Source organism: Bos indicus, chromosome 2, assembly GCF_029378745.1.
Source record: "Bos indicus isolate NIAB-ARS_2022 breed Sahiwal x Tharparkar chromosome 2, NIAB-ARS_B.indTharparkar_mat_pri_1.0, whole genome shotgun sequence".
Taxonomy (NCBI): domain Eukaryota; kingdom Metazoa; phylum Chordata; class Mammalia; order Artiodactyla; family Bovidae; genus Bos; species Bos indicus.
In genome coordinates this window covers 44625556-44642762 of record NC_091761.1, presented here as the reverse complement: position 1 = coordinate 44642762, position 17207 = coordinate 44625556, and the positions used below count along the sequence as shown (strand labels likewise).

Genomic DNA, 17207 nt, shown 5'->3' with positions numbered 1-17207 from the left:
TTAGAACTGGACATGGAACAGACTGGTTCCAAATAGGAAAAGGAGTACGTCAAGGCTGTATACTGTCACCCTGCTTATTTAACTTATATGCAGAGTACATCATGAGAAATGCTGGGCTGGAGTAAGCACAAGCTGGAATCAGGATTGCCGGGAGAAATATCAATAACTTCAGATATGCAGATGACACCACCCTTATGGCAGAAAGTGTAGAACTAAAGAGCCTCTTGATGAAAGAGGAGAGTGAAAAAGTTGGCTTAAAGCTCAACATTCAGAAAACGAAGATCATGGCATCTGGTGCCATCACTTCATGACAAATAGATGGGGAAACAGTGTCAGACTTTATTTTTGGGGGGCTCCAAAATCACTGCAGATGGTGAGTGCAGCCATGAAATTAAAAGACGCTTACTCCTTGGAAAGTTATGACCAACCTAGATAGCATGTTCAAAAGCAGAGACATTACTTTGCCAACAAAGGTCCGTCTAGTCAAGGCTATGGTTTTTCCTGTGATCATGTATGGATGTGAGAATTGGACTGTGAAGAAGGCTGAGCGCCGAAGAATTGATGCTTTTGAAACTGGTGTTGGAGAAGACTTGAGAGTCCCTTGGACTGCAAGGAGATCCAACCAGTCCATTCTAAAGATCAGTCCGGGGTGTTCATTGGAAGGAATGATGCTAAAGCTGAAACTCCAGTACTTGGGCCACCTCATGCAAAGAGTTGACTCATTGGAAAAGACTGATGCTGGGAGGGATTGGGGGCAGGAGGGGAAGGGGATGACAGGATGAGATGGCTGGATGGCATTACCAACTCGATGGACGTGAGTTTGAGTGAACTCCAGGAGTTGGTGATGGACAGGGAGGCCTGACGTGCTGCGATTCGTGGGGTCGCAAAGAGTCGGACACGCCTGAGCAACTGCACTGAATGTTTTATTAGAGAAAAAGAATTTGAAAAATCAGCAGTAGTGCATATTTCTCTCACTTTGAGAATTTGGGAGCATACCAGAAATAAGATTTTCTGGAAAGCTAATTTAAACAGTGGTGAAAACAAAAAATACAGTATGGTGACTGTTGCTAATCAACAGCATAAATTTCAGTTAAGCAAGATGAATGAATGCTAGAGATGTGCTGTTCTAGAGACAACTCAACCTTGAATCTATAGTAAATGTACACTGAAAAATAAGAGGGTAGTAGATCTCATGTTAAGTGTCCTTACAACAATGAAATTTTTACAAACTAACAATTTAGAGATACAAATAAAATTTGAAAGTGTCCAAATTTTCTTCATAGGAGCAGCCACTGGTTAGTTATTTGGCATGAAACCTACATATTTTTCCCTAGCATTTTGAAACTCACATTCACATTCAAGGATAGGCGCCCCCCCCCCCCCCCCCCCCCCCCCCCCCCCGCCCAATAAGTGGATTACTATAAACAATACTTGGTTCTTTCCATTTGATATAGCTTGGAGGTCTGTCTGTATATAGATTTATTCTGAAGAGAATTCCATATTTTAATAATAACTACAAGTTATTTAGCCATTTCTGTATTTCTAGATAGTTAACCATCACTGTATTCGTCCACTAACCCCATAGTGTTGGTCTTCAGGTGTCTGTCTTTGGGCTGAAAGTATTAGGTCAAAGTTAACATGCCTTTTAAGTTTTCTTAAAAGTTTGCTACCATAATAGAATACTTTGTTATAATTTGTATATTTCTGGTTAGTAGTCATGGTGAACCTCTTTTCCTTGGCCATTTTTATTTCTTTCGTTGTAGATGGTTTAGTCATATTCTTCCAGGCCTCATTTTGAAGGGAAGGGGAATAATGACCTCGATGAATTTTGGATACTTTATGTGGTTTTAGATATTAATCTTTTGTTATGTATAACTTCTCCCAGTCTGACATTTCTTTTTGTTATAGTCTTCCTTTACATTCCTAGATTTTTGAAGTTGCCAAGGAAGATGTTCCCATCTCCAGTATTGTAAAAATAGTCTTTTTCTGTAGTATTTTACAATTTTGTTTTTTTTCCTCTGCGTATTTGTAACTCTTAGGGTCTGTTTTTGGACTTCACGTGTTTTAAAATCTATTCTCATGCTAAATTCATATTTAATTATAATAGCTTTCTAGTGCATTTTATTCTTATGGTTAAGTCCTTTCCTATTGTCATTTTCAAAATTTGCTTGATCTTACATCTTTACTCTTTCAAATAAATTTTAGGATTAATGTATAAAATTTTTATGATTATTGTACTAGGATTTGATTGGAATTGCCTTGAATTTATGGATTGATTTCTGGAGAAATGACTGCAGGATTCCTTTCCTGAACTATAATAGGTTTTAATACTTACCAATCTTTATGTCCTTTAGTAAAGGTTTTCTTCATACAGATATTGTTCATTTCAATCGTAAAGAATTATGTTATTATGTTTTAATATTATGAAATTAGATCCAGGGTTTTTTTAAAATATTTATTCATTTATTTGGCTGCACCAGGTCTTAGTTGCAGCATGTGGGATCTAGTTCCCTGACCAGGGATCGAACCTGGGCCCCCTGCTTTGGGAGCTGAGAGAGTTAACCACTGGACCAGCAGGGAAGTCCCAAGAGATCCAGGGTTTTAAACTGAGTTTTAAGATAGTCTGGTGAATTGGTGAGCATGATTTGACTTATCTCTTGTACATATAGGACATGTACATATGTACACATGTACATATAGTACATAAGGCCATGGGAATCATGAACTCCTTTGTCAACGACATTTTCGAGTGCATCGCTAGCGAGGCATCAAGCCTGGCGCGTTATAACAAGCGCTCGACTATCACATCCAGGGAGATCCAGACCGCCGTGCGCTTGCTGCTACCTGGGGAGCTGGCCAAGCACGCCATGTCCCAGGGCACTAAGGCTGTCACCAAGTATACCAGCTTCAAGTAAATATAATATGCCTTGCCGCTGTTAATGGAGAAGGCAGTGGCACCCCACTCCAGTACTCTTGCCTGGAAAATCCCATGGACAGAGGGCCTGGTGGGCTGTAGTCCATGGGGTCACTAAGGGTCGGACACGACTGAGCAACTTCACTTTCACTTGTACATATAAGGTATAACTAGATTACATGTGACATCTGCACACACATATACTGTGGAAGAATGATTCCAAACAACAGATGCTTTGCTTTAAGATGGTGGGTGGGTCTAATGAGCCCACAATGATTATTTTGCTTTAGTTTTTCTGTGTGTTTTGTGTGTATCCATGTGTTTGTTTTAAATCACTGAATAATGCTCTTTAGTTATGTGAGCTGTTAATGAAGTTTCTCTGATATTTATTACTGTTGCTGCTAAGTCACTTCAGTTGTGTCCGACTCTATGTGACCCCATAGACGGCAGCCCACCAGGCTCCCCCGTCCCTGGGATTCTCCAGGCAAGAACACTGGAGTGGGTTGCCATTTCCTTCTCCAATGCGTGAAAGTGAAAAGTGAAGTCGCTTAGTCGTGTCCGACCCTCAGAGACCCCATGGACTGCAGCCTGCTAGGCTCCTCCATCCATGGGATTTTCCAGGCAAGAGTACTGGAGTGGGGTGCCATTGTCTTCTCCAATTTATTACTGTTAACATTATACAAAATAGAAGTTTTGGTTTAAAAAAAAGATCAGCACACCTGTAACCATTATTTCACATATCAAAAAAGGAGGAGGACTTGAGTTACTTACTCCAGCAGTGGATGGATGGGATGGGATGGAGGATACCGTTGTCTGCTGGGTAGCAACTGAAGATGATCGTTGCTGTGGGAGCTCTGTGGTTCTTGCATGTTTGTAACCTGAAAGGAAAGGGGAAAATAGCATTAGGAGAAAACGTGACTAGATATCATTTACTCTGTGTTTAGCAACTGAGCAGCAGTGTCTTTCCCCCTAATTTAAAAAGAATGATTTCCAAGAAAGGAGGAATGAAAATTAAATAGCTAACTGCATGTACCTCTCCGCAATTTTAGACTCATTAGAAGAAAAGGTCCAGATTTTTTTCTGTTTCTACTCAAAGCATCTCTTACAGTAACATCCAGTGAACTGGCTCCCATGGCTATCGAGGTCAGGGCCATCCACTTGTACCTGTTGAGGCTGCAGAGAAGAAGACGCCCCCGTCACTGTAGGTAGAGAGGTGGGCAGCTTCTGAATGCTCAGACTTCTCCTCACCACCACTGATGCTCAGCCCACTGGCTGATCGAGACTGCTCCCGGCTCCGGCGCTGAGCTTGTGCTGAAGGAGGTAAGATCCATCAGAGAGCAGGCAGAAATGAAATTTTCCTAGGAGTAATCCCTAATGGTAATTGAATCTCAGTTGGTTTTTGTTCATTATAAAACAGTTTTTTGTAGATTTCCATGGATTAAACCCTCAAAACTCTATAATAGAAGGTGGTCCTCATTTTCCAGTTGAGAGTTTAATCACCCAAGGCCCCCTAACCATTCAGTGGTGTAGCCAGGCTTCCAGTCCCTGAGTCTGTCCTTGACCACTATTTCTTCCCTCTAGCCTGCTCATTTTCCTGGCTCACCAAAATGAACAGGTAGTAATGTTCATATTCAAATTCCACCTTTCAACTTCTCCAGAAAGTCCCCTGATTTCCAAATTTATTTAGATGCTCTGTTTCCACAATCTGTGTGAAGACCTTTAAAACTGTTCATGTCAGGGTATAACTACTGATTTACTGATCTCTCTTCATCAGACTAGAGTATAAATTCTTTGAGATTTACAGGCACTACATATTATTTTTACTTTTAACATGAATAAAGGGTATGAAGGCATGTGGCCTCTTGTTGAATGACTATCTTCCTTGACATAAGGGAATTCAGAAAGTTGCTAAAAGTCAACCCCGTTTTTTCCCCTTTACTTACGTATTTTATTGTCATTATTTCCCCAACAGAAAAATTTACTACCTGTTTTTCTTTAGGAAAAAAAATTACAATGGGGACCGAAGGGGACTTACCTTGAGGCAGTGAAACAATCTTTTCCTAATTTGAACTTGTCTAGAAAGTGAGCTTGGCCCACTAGTCAAGGAGATGTTTTTATGCTGAATGAGCAACTCAGGAAATTGAAAGCCCTGGAGGAGACGAACTTTGAGCCTAAACGCCCCTGGCGCTAGCCCACTAAATTGTGATGTTTATGTTGTAAGCCTTTTGCAGCATCACATACCATTAATCATGTGTAAACTTCGGGACTGAATATTGTCTTCTGCTGGATCATAGTCAAAAACTGAGCCAGGATTGGTACGCCAGACGCGTAAACCTGAAAGTGAGATTAAGGGTCAGCACAGGTGTTCTCAGACTCTTTGATAATTTGGAGACCGAAACATGAACCTAAACAACCACAGGCAGATTGAATAATTTAAAGCTGCTTCCCCCTCCCCACCCCCTCCCCGATCCCAGTTACCTGTAATAGTTTCCTGATCCTGGTCATTCCGTTTCTGTTCCATTTCTACCACTTTCCTCTGAATACCCCGGTAGCAAATGTCACTGAAGTCCTGTGTGTTCTTCTTCACTCTCTCAGTGATGGGGTCTGTCACCACCGGTGTGAAGCAACCCTTGTGTTTCTCAAAGTCTTCATGATACTTCACCTGAAATTTCATGAATTCATTTGGTGAAAATAGGATGGTGTAATCATTTACTTTTTGACTCGTTCCAACAGGCTGCCCACCCCATCTGAGGAATTCCTGACTCACCGTTGAGATGTGGCGCTGGGTCTCTCTCACCCGTCTCATCTCTGGCGTGTCCAAGACATAGGCAGCTTTGCCTTGTATTTGTTTCCGGAAGCTATCAGAATAAAGCACCTGACAGAGGAGAAACCATGGATGAGGGCAAGTTATGGTACCATTCTAATTCTGAAGTCTCAAAATCTTTCCAACATATGGAAGTGAAGGGAGCTGGGGAGGCAAGCATGAGTCACCTAAAAATTCCCAGCAAGCCCTTGACAGCAGAACTGCTAGCAAGAGGGTAGATGGGCAGGGCTTGAATGAGATTTGTTTTGACTCTGAAAACATAACTTTCATTTTCAAAGGAGATGGGGCAAAGTATAATTTTGAAAGGAAAGGAAAAAAAAATCGTTCTTGAATTTGCTGGGAATTGTAGCACCAGTACACTGGGTGGTATATGGCACTAAGTGTGATATATTTGAAAGAACTATCCTTTAAAATAAGTGATCATTTTTTGAAGGGTTATGTCCAGATTTTATAAACCAGTGTGCTAATACAGAAATCAAAGTCTCAGACATGAAAAACCCAAAATATCAGAGTAAGGCATCCATTTCATAGTATTACCTGTTTCATAAAGCATCTTTTTTTTTTTTTTCATAAAGCATCTTAAAGGATTGCTTAAGATTGAGAATGTTAGGAAGTCAATATGTTACAGTCAGTTATGTAAGACTACCTCAGAGTAAAAGGGAAAAGAAAACATTGGCAATTAACTTGTTATGTCTTAGTACAATCATTTGGAATTTAAAAGCATAGTTGTGTTAATTTTAGTGTGAATTTTCAGTGGGATAAAAAAAAATGCACATTTTTATGGTGTTAAAATGTTATTTTCAAGATGTTGCGATTCTCTTTTGGTTTTAGTGTGTTTTTCAGTTGAATGAGAAAGACACTTGATGATGTTAAATTGTTATTTTCTAAGTTGTTGCACTACTCCTTTTTAGTCCTGGAGAATACCGAGCTAATGTTTTCTTGGTTGCGCTTAGCTCTCTCCATCTCTGGAGTGACCGGTGTCGGAGTTGCTTTTCTCATATTCTCTTTGTACAACACCTAGAGGAGCCAAGAGAGCATCCAAATATCAGAGAGCAGAAACCCAATTCTGAAAACCACCATCTAGCTGTTGTTATGGCTCAATTATGTCACACTCTATAACACCCCACGAAGAGAAGCCATTAAAATGTTATGGTATAAAGCAAAAGGTGAAGAAAGAAATCAGTTTGAGCTGGCAGGGTTGGTATGGTTTTTAAGTGGGTAAAGAAGGATTTTAAAAGATAAATTTTGGAGGAAACTGAGAGGTAAATTAGTGGTATAACTATGTTTGCCAGGCTTGTTAAAAGTGTCACCATCTCTTTTTCCCTCTCTCAAATACCGAGCTAAAGTTTTCTTGATTGCGTTTGACTCTTTCCATCTCAGGAGTAAAGGGTGTGGGGGTGGCTTTCCCCAGGTTCTCTTTGTATAATACCTGTGAGATACAAAGTTGGACCCGAAAGTCACTGGGAGGCAGTCGTCAGGCTATTCAATGTAATGCGGTTTGGGGGAGAAAAACCCAGGTTTTATCTACTACTATTAGTGAGAACAACTCAAGAAAAAGCTTTAAAAAACAGTTAATGGCAACAGTCAATGTAGTATGTCGTTTAGGGGAGATTCTAAAAAACTGGCATTTTTTTCTTTTTAACCTGGGATGGAGTTAGGAGCAGGTCAAACGGCAGGGGTTACTTTGCAGAATAAAAAGCACTTTTGTTTCTCAAGACAGTACCGAGCTAATGTTCTCTTGATTGCGTTTGACTCTCTGCATCTCTGGAGTGACAGGGGTTGGGGTGCCTTTGCCCACATTTTCTTTGTACAAAACCTATGTGAGTCCAGTGGATCCAAAAAGAAAAAAAGAATGACAGTTACAAAAGATTAAACAGAACAGATCATTTGTTAGGAGGCTCACGTTGCTAAACTATTTGGGCAGTAAGATTAGATGGAAAGAAATATGTTTCCAAAGCAAGCTGATAATAGTTACAGCACATTTCCAGAGCAGAACCCTGTCCTGAAATCCTTGCGGCCTAAAAGACAGAACTGTAGTTTTCTGTGCCTGGTTCCAGGGCCCAGATGGGAGACCACCTTTACTCTACCACTAACCTGTGCATGTCACGCACCTGACAGATCATCTGTCAGGACTTAGGAGAAGGTGCTTGAATACTTAGGAGCAGGCACTTGAATAGCACATAAGGTGGAGGCTGCTGCCTAAATCGGAATGGGAGACTGGACCCTTTTGCCACACACATCAGGGAAATGTATCTGTGTTCTGCCTCTTGCTTTAATTCAGAACATCATCATACTTATCAGTAAGTAAAAATGTCTTCAGGAATTACATCACTAATAGGGTTAGTTAGGAAACAACAGTAATGCATTGTGAAAAATTCCCAGCCTCCCTGTCACCAGTGTCATTCTTGATGTCACAGAAGATTTGAGCTATGGCATTCAAGAGGAAGAATTCTATCAAAGAACTGATTCTCAAAGTTGAGGTCCCTGGACAACAAGGTTAACATCACCTGAGACTTTGCTGGAATTGCAAAATGTCTGGCCCCATGCCAGATCTACAGAATAAGAGACTGAGACTTGGGGTCCCAGTGACCCTGAAGCACACTAAAGTCTCAGTAGTCCCATGTTCCAGTATCGGAGGAACCTCTCTAGTATGTAAGGTAATGTCCCCACACAAACCCCAACCCACAGCAATCTCTTTACATCACAGAAGGCAGGCTTACAAAAAGTGGCTTACTAAAATAAGCATTTAAAGACCATGATAGACAGAAGAACAGAAAGAACTAAAATTGGTAAAACAAAAAATAGTTCAAATGACACTCCTTTTAAAGTAAATGGACAGTGATTTGGCAAAACCACTACTGGATCTTAATTTATGTCATTATGCCTGAAGGAGAGGATAGGGGTTATTTTTCCCAAGGTCTCTTTGTCCAAATCTGATGGGGTAAATTATAACCTAAAGTCAGCTGAAAAACAAACAAACAAACAAACAATAAAATCTCAATTCTGATGTTCCAGAAAGAATCCTGTCACACCTCCTACTCCACTCCCCACTTTTCACAAATACATAAAACAAAGAGACCTTAGGGGATAATGGATAGAGAGTTAAGTTTGGGGAGAGAGGAGCAAAGGATGACTTATTGGAAAATCTGTTACTTCCTGATATTAGAACTTTAAAATAATGGATTAAAGCAACCTTGTTATTCTGAGGTTAAGTCCAGGAGTAGCCCTAAAGAAGGAAGAAGGATAAATGTGATTAAGAAATTCACAAAATTTCAGTTATCTTTAAAAAGTAGGATTAATATGTATTATTTTAAATTATTAAAGAAGTAGGTTTTTTTTTTTTTGGTCTTGCCGCAAGTACCGAGCTAATATTTTCTTGATTGTGTTTGATTCTCTCCATCTCTGGAGTGACAGGTAAAGGGGTTCCCTTGCCCATGTTTTCTTTGTATAACACCTGTGTGATGAGAAAGCATCCAGAAAAACAACCGTAAGTAACATTTCATTTGTTGTGAGACTTTAAGGGTGAGTTCAACTTCCTTGTTATCAAATGACACAATAATCCAAGGAGCCAGGCGTTATATGCTGAGAAGATGCCACCAAAAACTTAGCCATTCTTGGGATAAGGAGACTGACTTTATCTAGGGTCTTTAGCTGCTGGGGAAAAGCTGTGGAATTACCTTCCCAAATAATCACATGAGGATTTGAGTCTGTTAGAATGTGGTTTTGTTGTTATCCAAGCAAACTAAAAGAAAAGAGGTTTTAAAAAATATTTTTAAATGCCAGATGGAATAGAAATCAGAATTAGAAAAAGGATCCATAGTAGTACCACAGAAATGAGAAATGTCCTTTTGCTAAGTGAGGTATATTAGAAGCAAAGGAAGGGAAGTAGGTTTTAAAGAAGAAAAAATGTTAAGTATCAATTTCTTTATGAGGTTAAATGACATCATCTTTTCCCTTTCTTTCCAAAATACCGAGCTAAGATTCTCTTGATTGAGTTTGACTCTCTGCATTTCTGGAGTGGTGGAGACGGGGATTCCTGTGCCCAGGTTTTCTTTGTATAGCACCTGTGTGATAAAGTATCCAGAACAAAAAGAGCAGTCAACCACTCTCCTCTTCTTGCAGAGCAGTGGTGAGCGAGTAGCAGGGCAGAGAGGAAGAGAATGAGTTAGAGGAAGGAAAATACCAGAAGCTTCTAGGTCCATCCTGTAGGAGCCTAAAGACATCCTTAAAAGCAAGGGAATGCAGGAAGGAGCAGCAAAAGCTTGAAAGTTTTGTTGCTGAACTAATCTCTGCAATGCTGAGCAAAGGAGAGCACCATAGAAAGGAACCATGAGCTGCACCCCCGAGCTTGTTATGAGGATGGGAGAAAACAGAAAGGGCAGAGACAGGAGGAGAACGAAGGAAGTTATTTTGTTTTGGAAATATTAATCAACCACATAAGGATATTTAGGTTTTATAAACATTGCATATTTGAAGGTACATACACACAGATCTTCTTTTGTTGACTTTCAAAAGAAGTCAAATTTTTAGTTTGGGTGAAATATTGGGAGGAATTATACTTGAGGCAAATGGAGAACAGTGACAAAATGCTAAAAGAACTTGAAAATATCTATACAAATACCAGTAGAGATCAAAAAAGTTAGAATAGGAAATAAGGACAACAGTTTATATTTATCTACAGAACAAATTTTTGTAAACTCTACATTCAGAGTTGCCAAAGCAGGATAAATGTGGGGGCTGAGAGACTGGGTATGTTATGTTTTTAAAGGTTGGAAAGTAATATTGAACATTTTTAAAGTGATATTAATGTTTAACCAAACTGGGGAAACTGATTTCACAGGAAATGGCAGCATTAAGTTGGGAACAAGACATGTCAAAGTTTTTACTGGAATAAGTTGATTAGGTTTTAAGGTATAGCCATTAATCTTTTTTTAAAAGGATTTTAAATTAGTTAAAAGGTTTTTTGTTTGTTTGTTTTTTAAATACCGAACTAAAGTTTTCTTGATTGTGTTTGACTCTCTCCATCTCTGGAGTGATGGGAATTGGAATCCCTTTCCCGATGTTTTCTTTGTATAACACCTGTACGACATAAGAAAGCATCCAGAAAAGAACAAGAGCAGTCAAAACAGCCCTTTCAGCTATCATTTAGGGAGCCTATGAAACAGACATCACACAGGAAAGACAAATTCACCAAGTCAACCTGTCTTTTCTAGTACAGGTCTGGATGAGAACATGTTCCACATTTCCTTGGCTAAAGGGCCAGTGTATTTGATATTCAACTTTGATGCTAACTCACGTTAAATGTTGATTTTCTCTGTTAAAATCTAAGACAAATTATTTCATAAAAGTACTAAAATACTTAGTGTACCATAGAAAGGTTATTTTTTAATTGGAGGGCAAATATTCATTTTCCCTACACAGAATATTCGTTTTACAGAATAACTATTTTAAACCTCAGGTCAAATCTATGCAATATAGGAAATAGGTCTTTGTTGTATAAATTCAAGTTATACAAATGGTTGAGTCTAAATACAGAATCTTTAAAGGTTCTCTGCACTACTGGACAATTTTGCCTAAATGCAACCTATGTAAAAATTAACACAAATGGTTACTTAAAGGAAGAAATTGTCCAGGATCATCAGGATCATTAATATCTCAAATAGATATAAACAATAATATACTTACTCTAATATAGATGAAAATAATTTTTAAAGAACTTTGAAAATAAATGTAAACCTTTCCAAAAGTAGGAATAATAATAACAAACCTATAGGGAAAACAGTAAATATAACATTCCAAAAATATCAATTTATACTGAAAATTCAATAAAATCAAAAGATTGTTAGTGAATAGTAATTACAAACAAAACACAAAAAGACAGTGGGACCAAAGAAAGTTACTGATATTATCTGGAAGTTTGATTCCTTCACATAATTATTTCAAGGAACAATTAAACATTTTGGCTGAAAATTCTCCCTACTGCTCTACTCCTCCCCCCGCAAAAAAAAGAATCCAGCTAAATTTTCCTAATGACATTGGATTCTCCATCTCAGGCATAAGTGAATCTAAGATCTGTATATAAAAGTTTCACAGACTATTGAGTATTATAGTTTTCAACAAAAGTATTAAGAAAAACATAAACTCATCTAATTCAAATATTTTTTTAAAAATCAGAAGATCTGGATTTCTATTGATGGAATGTCTTGTTTGGAACATGTATCAAGATTCCTTTGGGTTCTGATTCTGAGCAGTTTTCTCTCTTGGTGCCACTGTTTAGAAGGTAGGATCTCTGTTAAGGTAATCCCTGTCCTCAGCAAGGGCCATTATTTCTACATGGGGCCTCAAGTCGTGTGTCTTTTCTTACAGTGCTAACCCAGCCACATCAAATAAAAATAGTTCTAAGTAAATAAAAGCTATGTAGTATTTGGGGGTTTTGGATATCAATTAACTTCAAAAGTCCTATAAAACACGGAAAGGAACCTGTGAAAAGTTGTAAAGGACTGTTATAGGAAGGATAAAATGTTAGAATCAAATGGTGAGTAAGAGATCTGGAAAAAGGAAGAATTCAGTTGATTTTTTTTTTTTTTAAGAATTTGTTAAATTGATTATTTTATAGGGACTAAAAGGAATTTTGATAGAAAGGTATTATTATTTTTTAATACGAAGTTAAAGGACTTTCTCCCAAATACCGAGCTAAAGTTCTCCTGGTTGCGCTTGACCCGCTCCATCTCAGGAGTGACAGGGAGGGGAGTCCCCTTGCTCAAGTTCTCTTTGTACAGAATCTGTGTGTATAAAACCAACAATCAAATCAGCCTGGATCCATTGTTCAGGTAGACTTAGCTTTTAAGGTAGGCTCTAAAAGTATTTTTGCTTGTTTGTTTTCCTAATGACATGAAATAGGCCTAAATAAATTTAAGAAATAGAACAAGTATAGATTACCTTTGGACATTTCATCACAAACAGTATGAGGTCTGTCTCATACAAAAAAGTGGCATTAATACCCACAGATTACAGGCAGGAGTCATTTACTGGATTTGCCAAAAATTTCATTGAGATTTTCTGTAAGATATTACCAAAAAACCTAAATGAACTTTTTGGCCAATCCCCATACATATATAGGCCTTTTCTCAAAGGCAGGATTAGGATTTACCAAATAGTGCTCAAGTTAACTGAAATTCATACGCATAATGAGCTGTTGGTAATTCTCAGGAGACCAAAAAGAAAGGGGTTTGGGGAATAAAATAAGTATTAAAAGCTAAATAAATATTAGCTTTCAATGACCCTGAAACTATTCCAAAGAAACCCATTTATATCTCTTGTGATACACAAAAATAGCTGAGCCAAGTAAACTTGTATTTCTGAGTCATTGTGAATTGCTAAGTTGTCTTTGGAATGAAAATGTTCAAGAATCACATTCTTTTAAGAAATGCTGCAAACACAGAATACATCAAACAGAGCCATAATAAATACAAATAGAATTCTAGTTAACATTGTCCTTTTGAAGGCGTGTTAGATTTTACTTTTGATTTGTGCCACAACAGTTAGAAACATCTACTGTTATTCAAGGAATTGAGGAAGGAAACACTAAGTATTTTAGGTTTTTAAGGAATGTGATCAATAGCTATGTTTTAGGAAAAACAGTTAAAATTTCACACCAGAACTACAATACTAAATTAGATTTGGGTTGAAAACTGAGGTAACATTTGGTGTCATTTTCATTCTATGAATTTAGTATTTTTATAGGAAGAAAATTATATATTGGTAATGTGTTAAAAATATTATTTTAAATAAAAATTAAGGGATTTTCTATTTTTTCCCCCTAAGAAATACCGAGCTAAAGTTCTCTTGATTGCGTTTGACTCTCTCCATCTCTGGAGTGATAGGTGTTGGGGTTCCTTTCCCCAAATTTTCTTTGTACAAAACCTGTGAGATACAAAAAAGTACCCAAAAGACATTCAAAACAGGCACAAAGATCAAGGAAGAGAGAAAACTGGGGGCAGGGGTGTGTGAGGAGGGAGTTTTAGTGAGTTATATTTAGTAAGAATAATACTTTTACTTGTTACTTCATGTTTTAAGGATAAATTCTAATTCTGGGAATGAAAAAGTACAACAGAAAGCACTGAGTTATAGGATATGAATGTAATGATGAGAAATCTTGCGTTAATTCTATTTACAGTATTTCAGATCTAAGTGGTTACACTGATCAGTCACCAGAAGGGTTAAAATACCATCAGAAAAGTGAGTCATTTTTTGTAAGACTAGATGGTCTTGGTCAGGTGGTAACACACACACCACACACACAAAACTGTTAAGATGTTATTTTTTAAAAGAATGATGGATTATTCTAGTCATTTTTTTAAATGGGAAGTCAAATTTCTTAATTCTTATTTGTAAATACCGAGCTAAAGTTCTCTTGATTGCGTTTGACTCTCTCAATCTCTGGAGTGACAGGGGTTGGAATGCCTGTTCCCAGGTTCTCTTTGTACATAACCTGTAGAAGATAATTAGAACATCTAAAAAAGTGAAATGACCACAAATCCTTTGGATTTACACCTATGTGCCAGCTATTTGGTGGAAACTCACAGAAAGAATCTAGCTTTCAAACATGACATTTAGGAATAAGGAAAAAAATGCCACAAATATTTATTTTCTCTCTTCAAAGGTAGTAACTTTACTACCTTGAAGACTGTACTAAATTGTGGCACTTCTCTTTAGTCAACATTTAGTATCTACATTCCCAAAATGCATTAAATAGTGCTAATACATTCAACATTGAAAAAAACATTAACCATTTCATAACATCTAGTATTAGTCCCTTGAATATAGTAGGTCCGCAGTAGGTTATAAATAGGTGGCTTGGTTTACATTTTTCTAATCATGTGTACTCTTTCAGGGTTATTGAGAATTTTGTATTTTCTTCAGAAAGTTCCTAACTGGTCTTTAGTCTTAGGTACCCCTTAATGTAAGGAGACTTGAATAGTTTATTTTTGCAGGAAGAGCAACTTTGTCTGAAATTTTTACTCAGTGCTGAATCATGTAAATTAGTGTTTTTGAACAGGGAGAAGTCCAAAGGACTGTGCTAATGAAACAAGTGAGGAACTTCCAGAGCCTTTTGGCATCCTCATTCTACCCTCACTCACAGTGTTAACAATTGTCCAGCTAAAGGAAGGAAGGCATTAAGTGGATGGATTCTGTGTTGTACTAGAGCATAGGCTGGGGAGCAACATGGAAAATCTGGGGGTTTGTGTCACAAGTTAATTCCTAAAATCACTGCCACTAGTGCTAATGTCTCTATTTTGCTAGGAAACTATTCAAGATCTTTAACAATCTACCATCTTCAAAAAAAGTTGTATTTCTTTACTGAGCAAGGCAACGGAACTGATCATGGACCAGGGAACAAAACAAAACCAGAGAAAGGCGAGAAATTGGGATCAGAGCGGCAAAGGTGATGCAGGCTGGCTTTCCTGGTTGAGTGGATGTGCAGTTCTAAATGCAGCTTGTAACCATGGGAGCCAGGGTAGAAGCAGAGAATGCAAAGGGAATGAGGTCTAAAGGATACAGACGACTTGCAAGACAAACAGCCAGTGTTCTCTAATGGAAATTCAATGGGATTGAATTTCCTCCAGTGGCCAAGAAAATCTCAGGTCAAGATCCTTGCCTTTTATTGGCTACAAACTATTTCCCAAACTTCACACAATCTTTGGCTAGTAGCCAGCAACTGCTTAGAAACTGCTTGTGGATGGGAAAGAGTGGTGAGTGGCGTTGGGGGATAGGGTGTGGGCGGAGGCAGGACTAGCTGGACAGAGGGCAGGAGAAATGTGTGCTAAACCTGCTGTCTCAAGTGTGGTGGGTCTCCCACATATACACAGACAGTGTACACAAGAGCCTGAAATCCCTGTTTAGAGAACAGGCTTAAGATACACCTTTGTGGGTAAGATGACAGCCAGCACCTTCAGAACACACAGGGCGAGGGGAGAAGGCTATGTAGTCTTCACAAGTCTACCCAGGGTCTCCCGGATAGGGGAGAATATCCTGAGGTACATGCATGTACACAGCTTTGTTTTATATTTTATGTTTATATGTATGTGTAATTAACAAGCTCATCTCAGTAACCTTACACTACAGTCAGCACATTTTAAGGAACTGCACATATGATGATTAAACATGAAGCCAAGTCCCTTCTGCTCCCTGATTATGTAAAGACAGAATTTCCTTATCTTGATTTTGCAAACTGCACTGCCTGTCGCAGGGCAGGGAGGGTTGTCCAAGCGGGTAGGAGGAGGAAAGGGTGACGCAGGAAGGGACCAGCACAGGGAGGGGCCATTACCGAGCTGATGTGCTGCTGTGTCTGCTTGACGCGCTTCACTTCAGGCAGGTCTGGGATGGGCGTTCCTTGTCCAATCACCTCCTTATACTTCACCTGCAGGTATAAAAATTGGAACATGAGCATGTGTTTGGTTAGTCGCCCCACAGTGCAAAGTCACGGTTTAAATAGCACAACCTCCATACTTAGTGGGAATGGGGCCACATTCTGATACTGGGTCAGGAGAACCAGGACAAGGACACATGGGTTCTCTCTGATTTCTTTAGGGGTGGGGTCCACACTTCGACTGAAGCCCCTTCTCTTCCCTGAGGTCTCCCATGTCTTATGCCACAGTTCATGTGCCCAGGGCAGACACACGCACACACACACCCCCCCCAGGAAGGGCCATTCTCTGACTTACAAGTGACAAGGAGTCTCTTGACCAAATTTGAGTCAGGCTCCTCTGAATCTTCTTCCAAACTAGGCCTTAACCTTTGGACATCTTTGTACCACCCAGTTTTAGCAAGAATCTTGCTAAGTCAGTTTAGCCAAATCTCCCACCCTGGATATCTCATCCTCCTCAATATTCCTTACCCCCCAGCCCCAAGGCGAAGTCTGACTACCTTGATCTGCCATTTTAGCCATAATCCCCCCTTTACCTCCCTGTTTCTTCTGAGTAATTTTCCATCCATTGATCTTTTCTCCACCTTCCCATTCTCCCCCATCCCACCCCGTCCATCCACCCATCATAAAACCCTACTTTCCCTTGTATTCAGAACTGAGCTCAGTTCTATACGGAGATCTCTTTTCTTCTATATTACAATTGTCCTGGATAAAAATCTTTTTTTTTTACTAAACTACTGTCCAACTCTGGTTCATGTTGACACAGGGCTCTCCATTTTTCATGTCTAACAAGCCCTCATGAGAACTGTCTCGACACTGCATTATGGGATGTCCCTCTTATTTTGGTGACAAAAGCTTTGGGTGCAGCTCAGCCATCAGTGTGGATGATCAAAGGGAGGCAGAAGATACTGGAAATGAGTCCCTAGTGGGGGTCTTTACCGAGCTAATGTGGTCCTGGGTTTGCTTCACTCTCATCATCTCAGGTGTCTTTCCAATTGCTGTTCCTGGTGAGACATCCTCTTTATATAAAACCTGGGTATTCA

At 39.0% G+C, this 17207-nt stretch overlaps 1 protein-coding gene across 18 annotated transcripts in view; it reads right to left on the bottom strand.

Annotated features, from left to right (window-relative positions):
* The window catches only part of NEB (nebulin), a 219245-nt gene that overhangs the window by 1801 nt on the left and 200237 nt on the right, over window positions 1-17207 (bottom strand). For 4 of the 18 annotated variants that reach the window (XM_070768009.1, XM_070767914.1, XM_070767916.1 and 1 more), the window contains 16 exons: window positions 17104-17196; window positions 16066-16158; window positions 14137-14229; window positions 13569-13661; window positions 12428-12520; window positions 10725-10817; window positions 9710-9802; window positions 9100-9192; window positions 7462-7554; window positions 7075-7167; window positions 6663-6755; window positions 5682-5789; window positions 5393-5576; window positions 5156-5248; window positions 4079-4225; window positions 3686-3792 (listed from right to left, as the gene is read on the bottom strand). In XM_070768009.1, the coding sequence (XP_070624110.1) occupies window positions 3686-3792; window positions 4079-4225; window positions 5156-5248; window positions 5393-5576; window positions 5682-5789; window positions 6663-6755; window positions 7075-7167; window positions 7462-7554; window positions 9100-9192; window positions 9710-9802; window positions 10725-10817; window positions 12428-12520; window positions 13569-13661; window positions 14137-14229; window positions 16066-16158; window positions 17104-17196 (1662 nt within the window). The remainder of the gene's footprint in view (window positions 1-3685; window positions 3793-4078; window positions 4226-5155; window positions 5249-5392; window positions 5577-5681; window positions 5790-6662; window positions 6756-7074; window positions 7168-7461; window positions 7555-9099; window positions 9193-9709; window positions 9803-10724; window positions 10818-12427; window positions 12521-13568; window positions 13662-14136; window positions 14230-16065; window positions 16159-17103; window positions 17197-17207) is intronic. The other 14 variants (XM_070767927.1, XM_070767921.1, XM_070767926.1 and 11 more) reach the window with 14 other exon arrangements.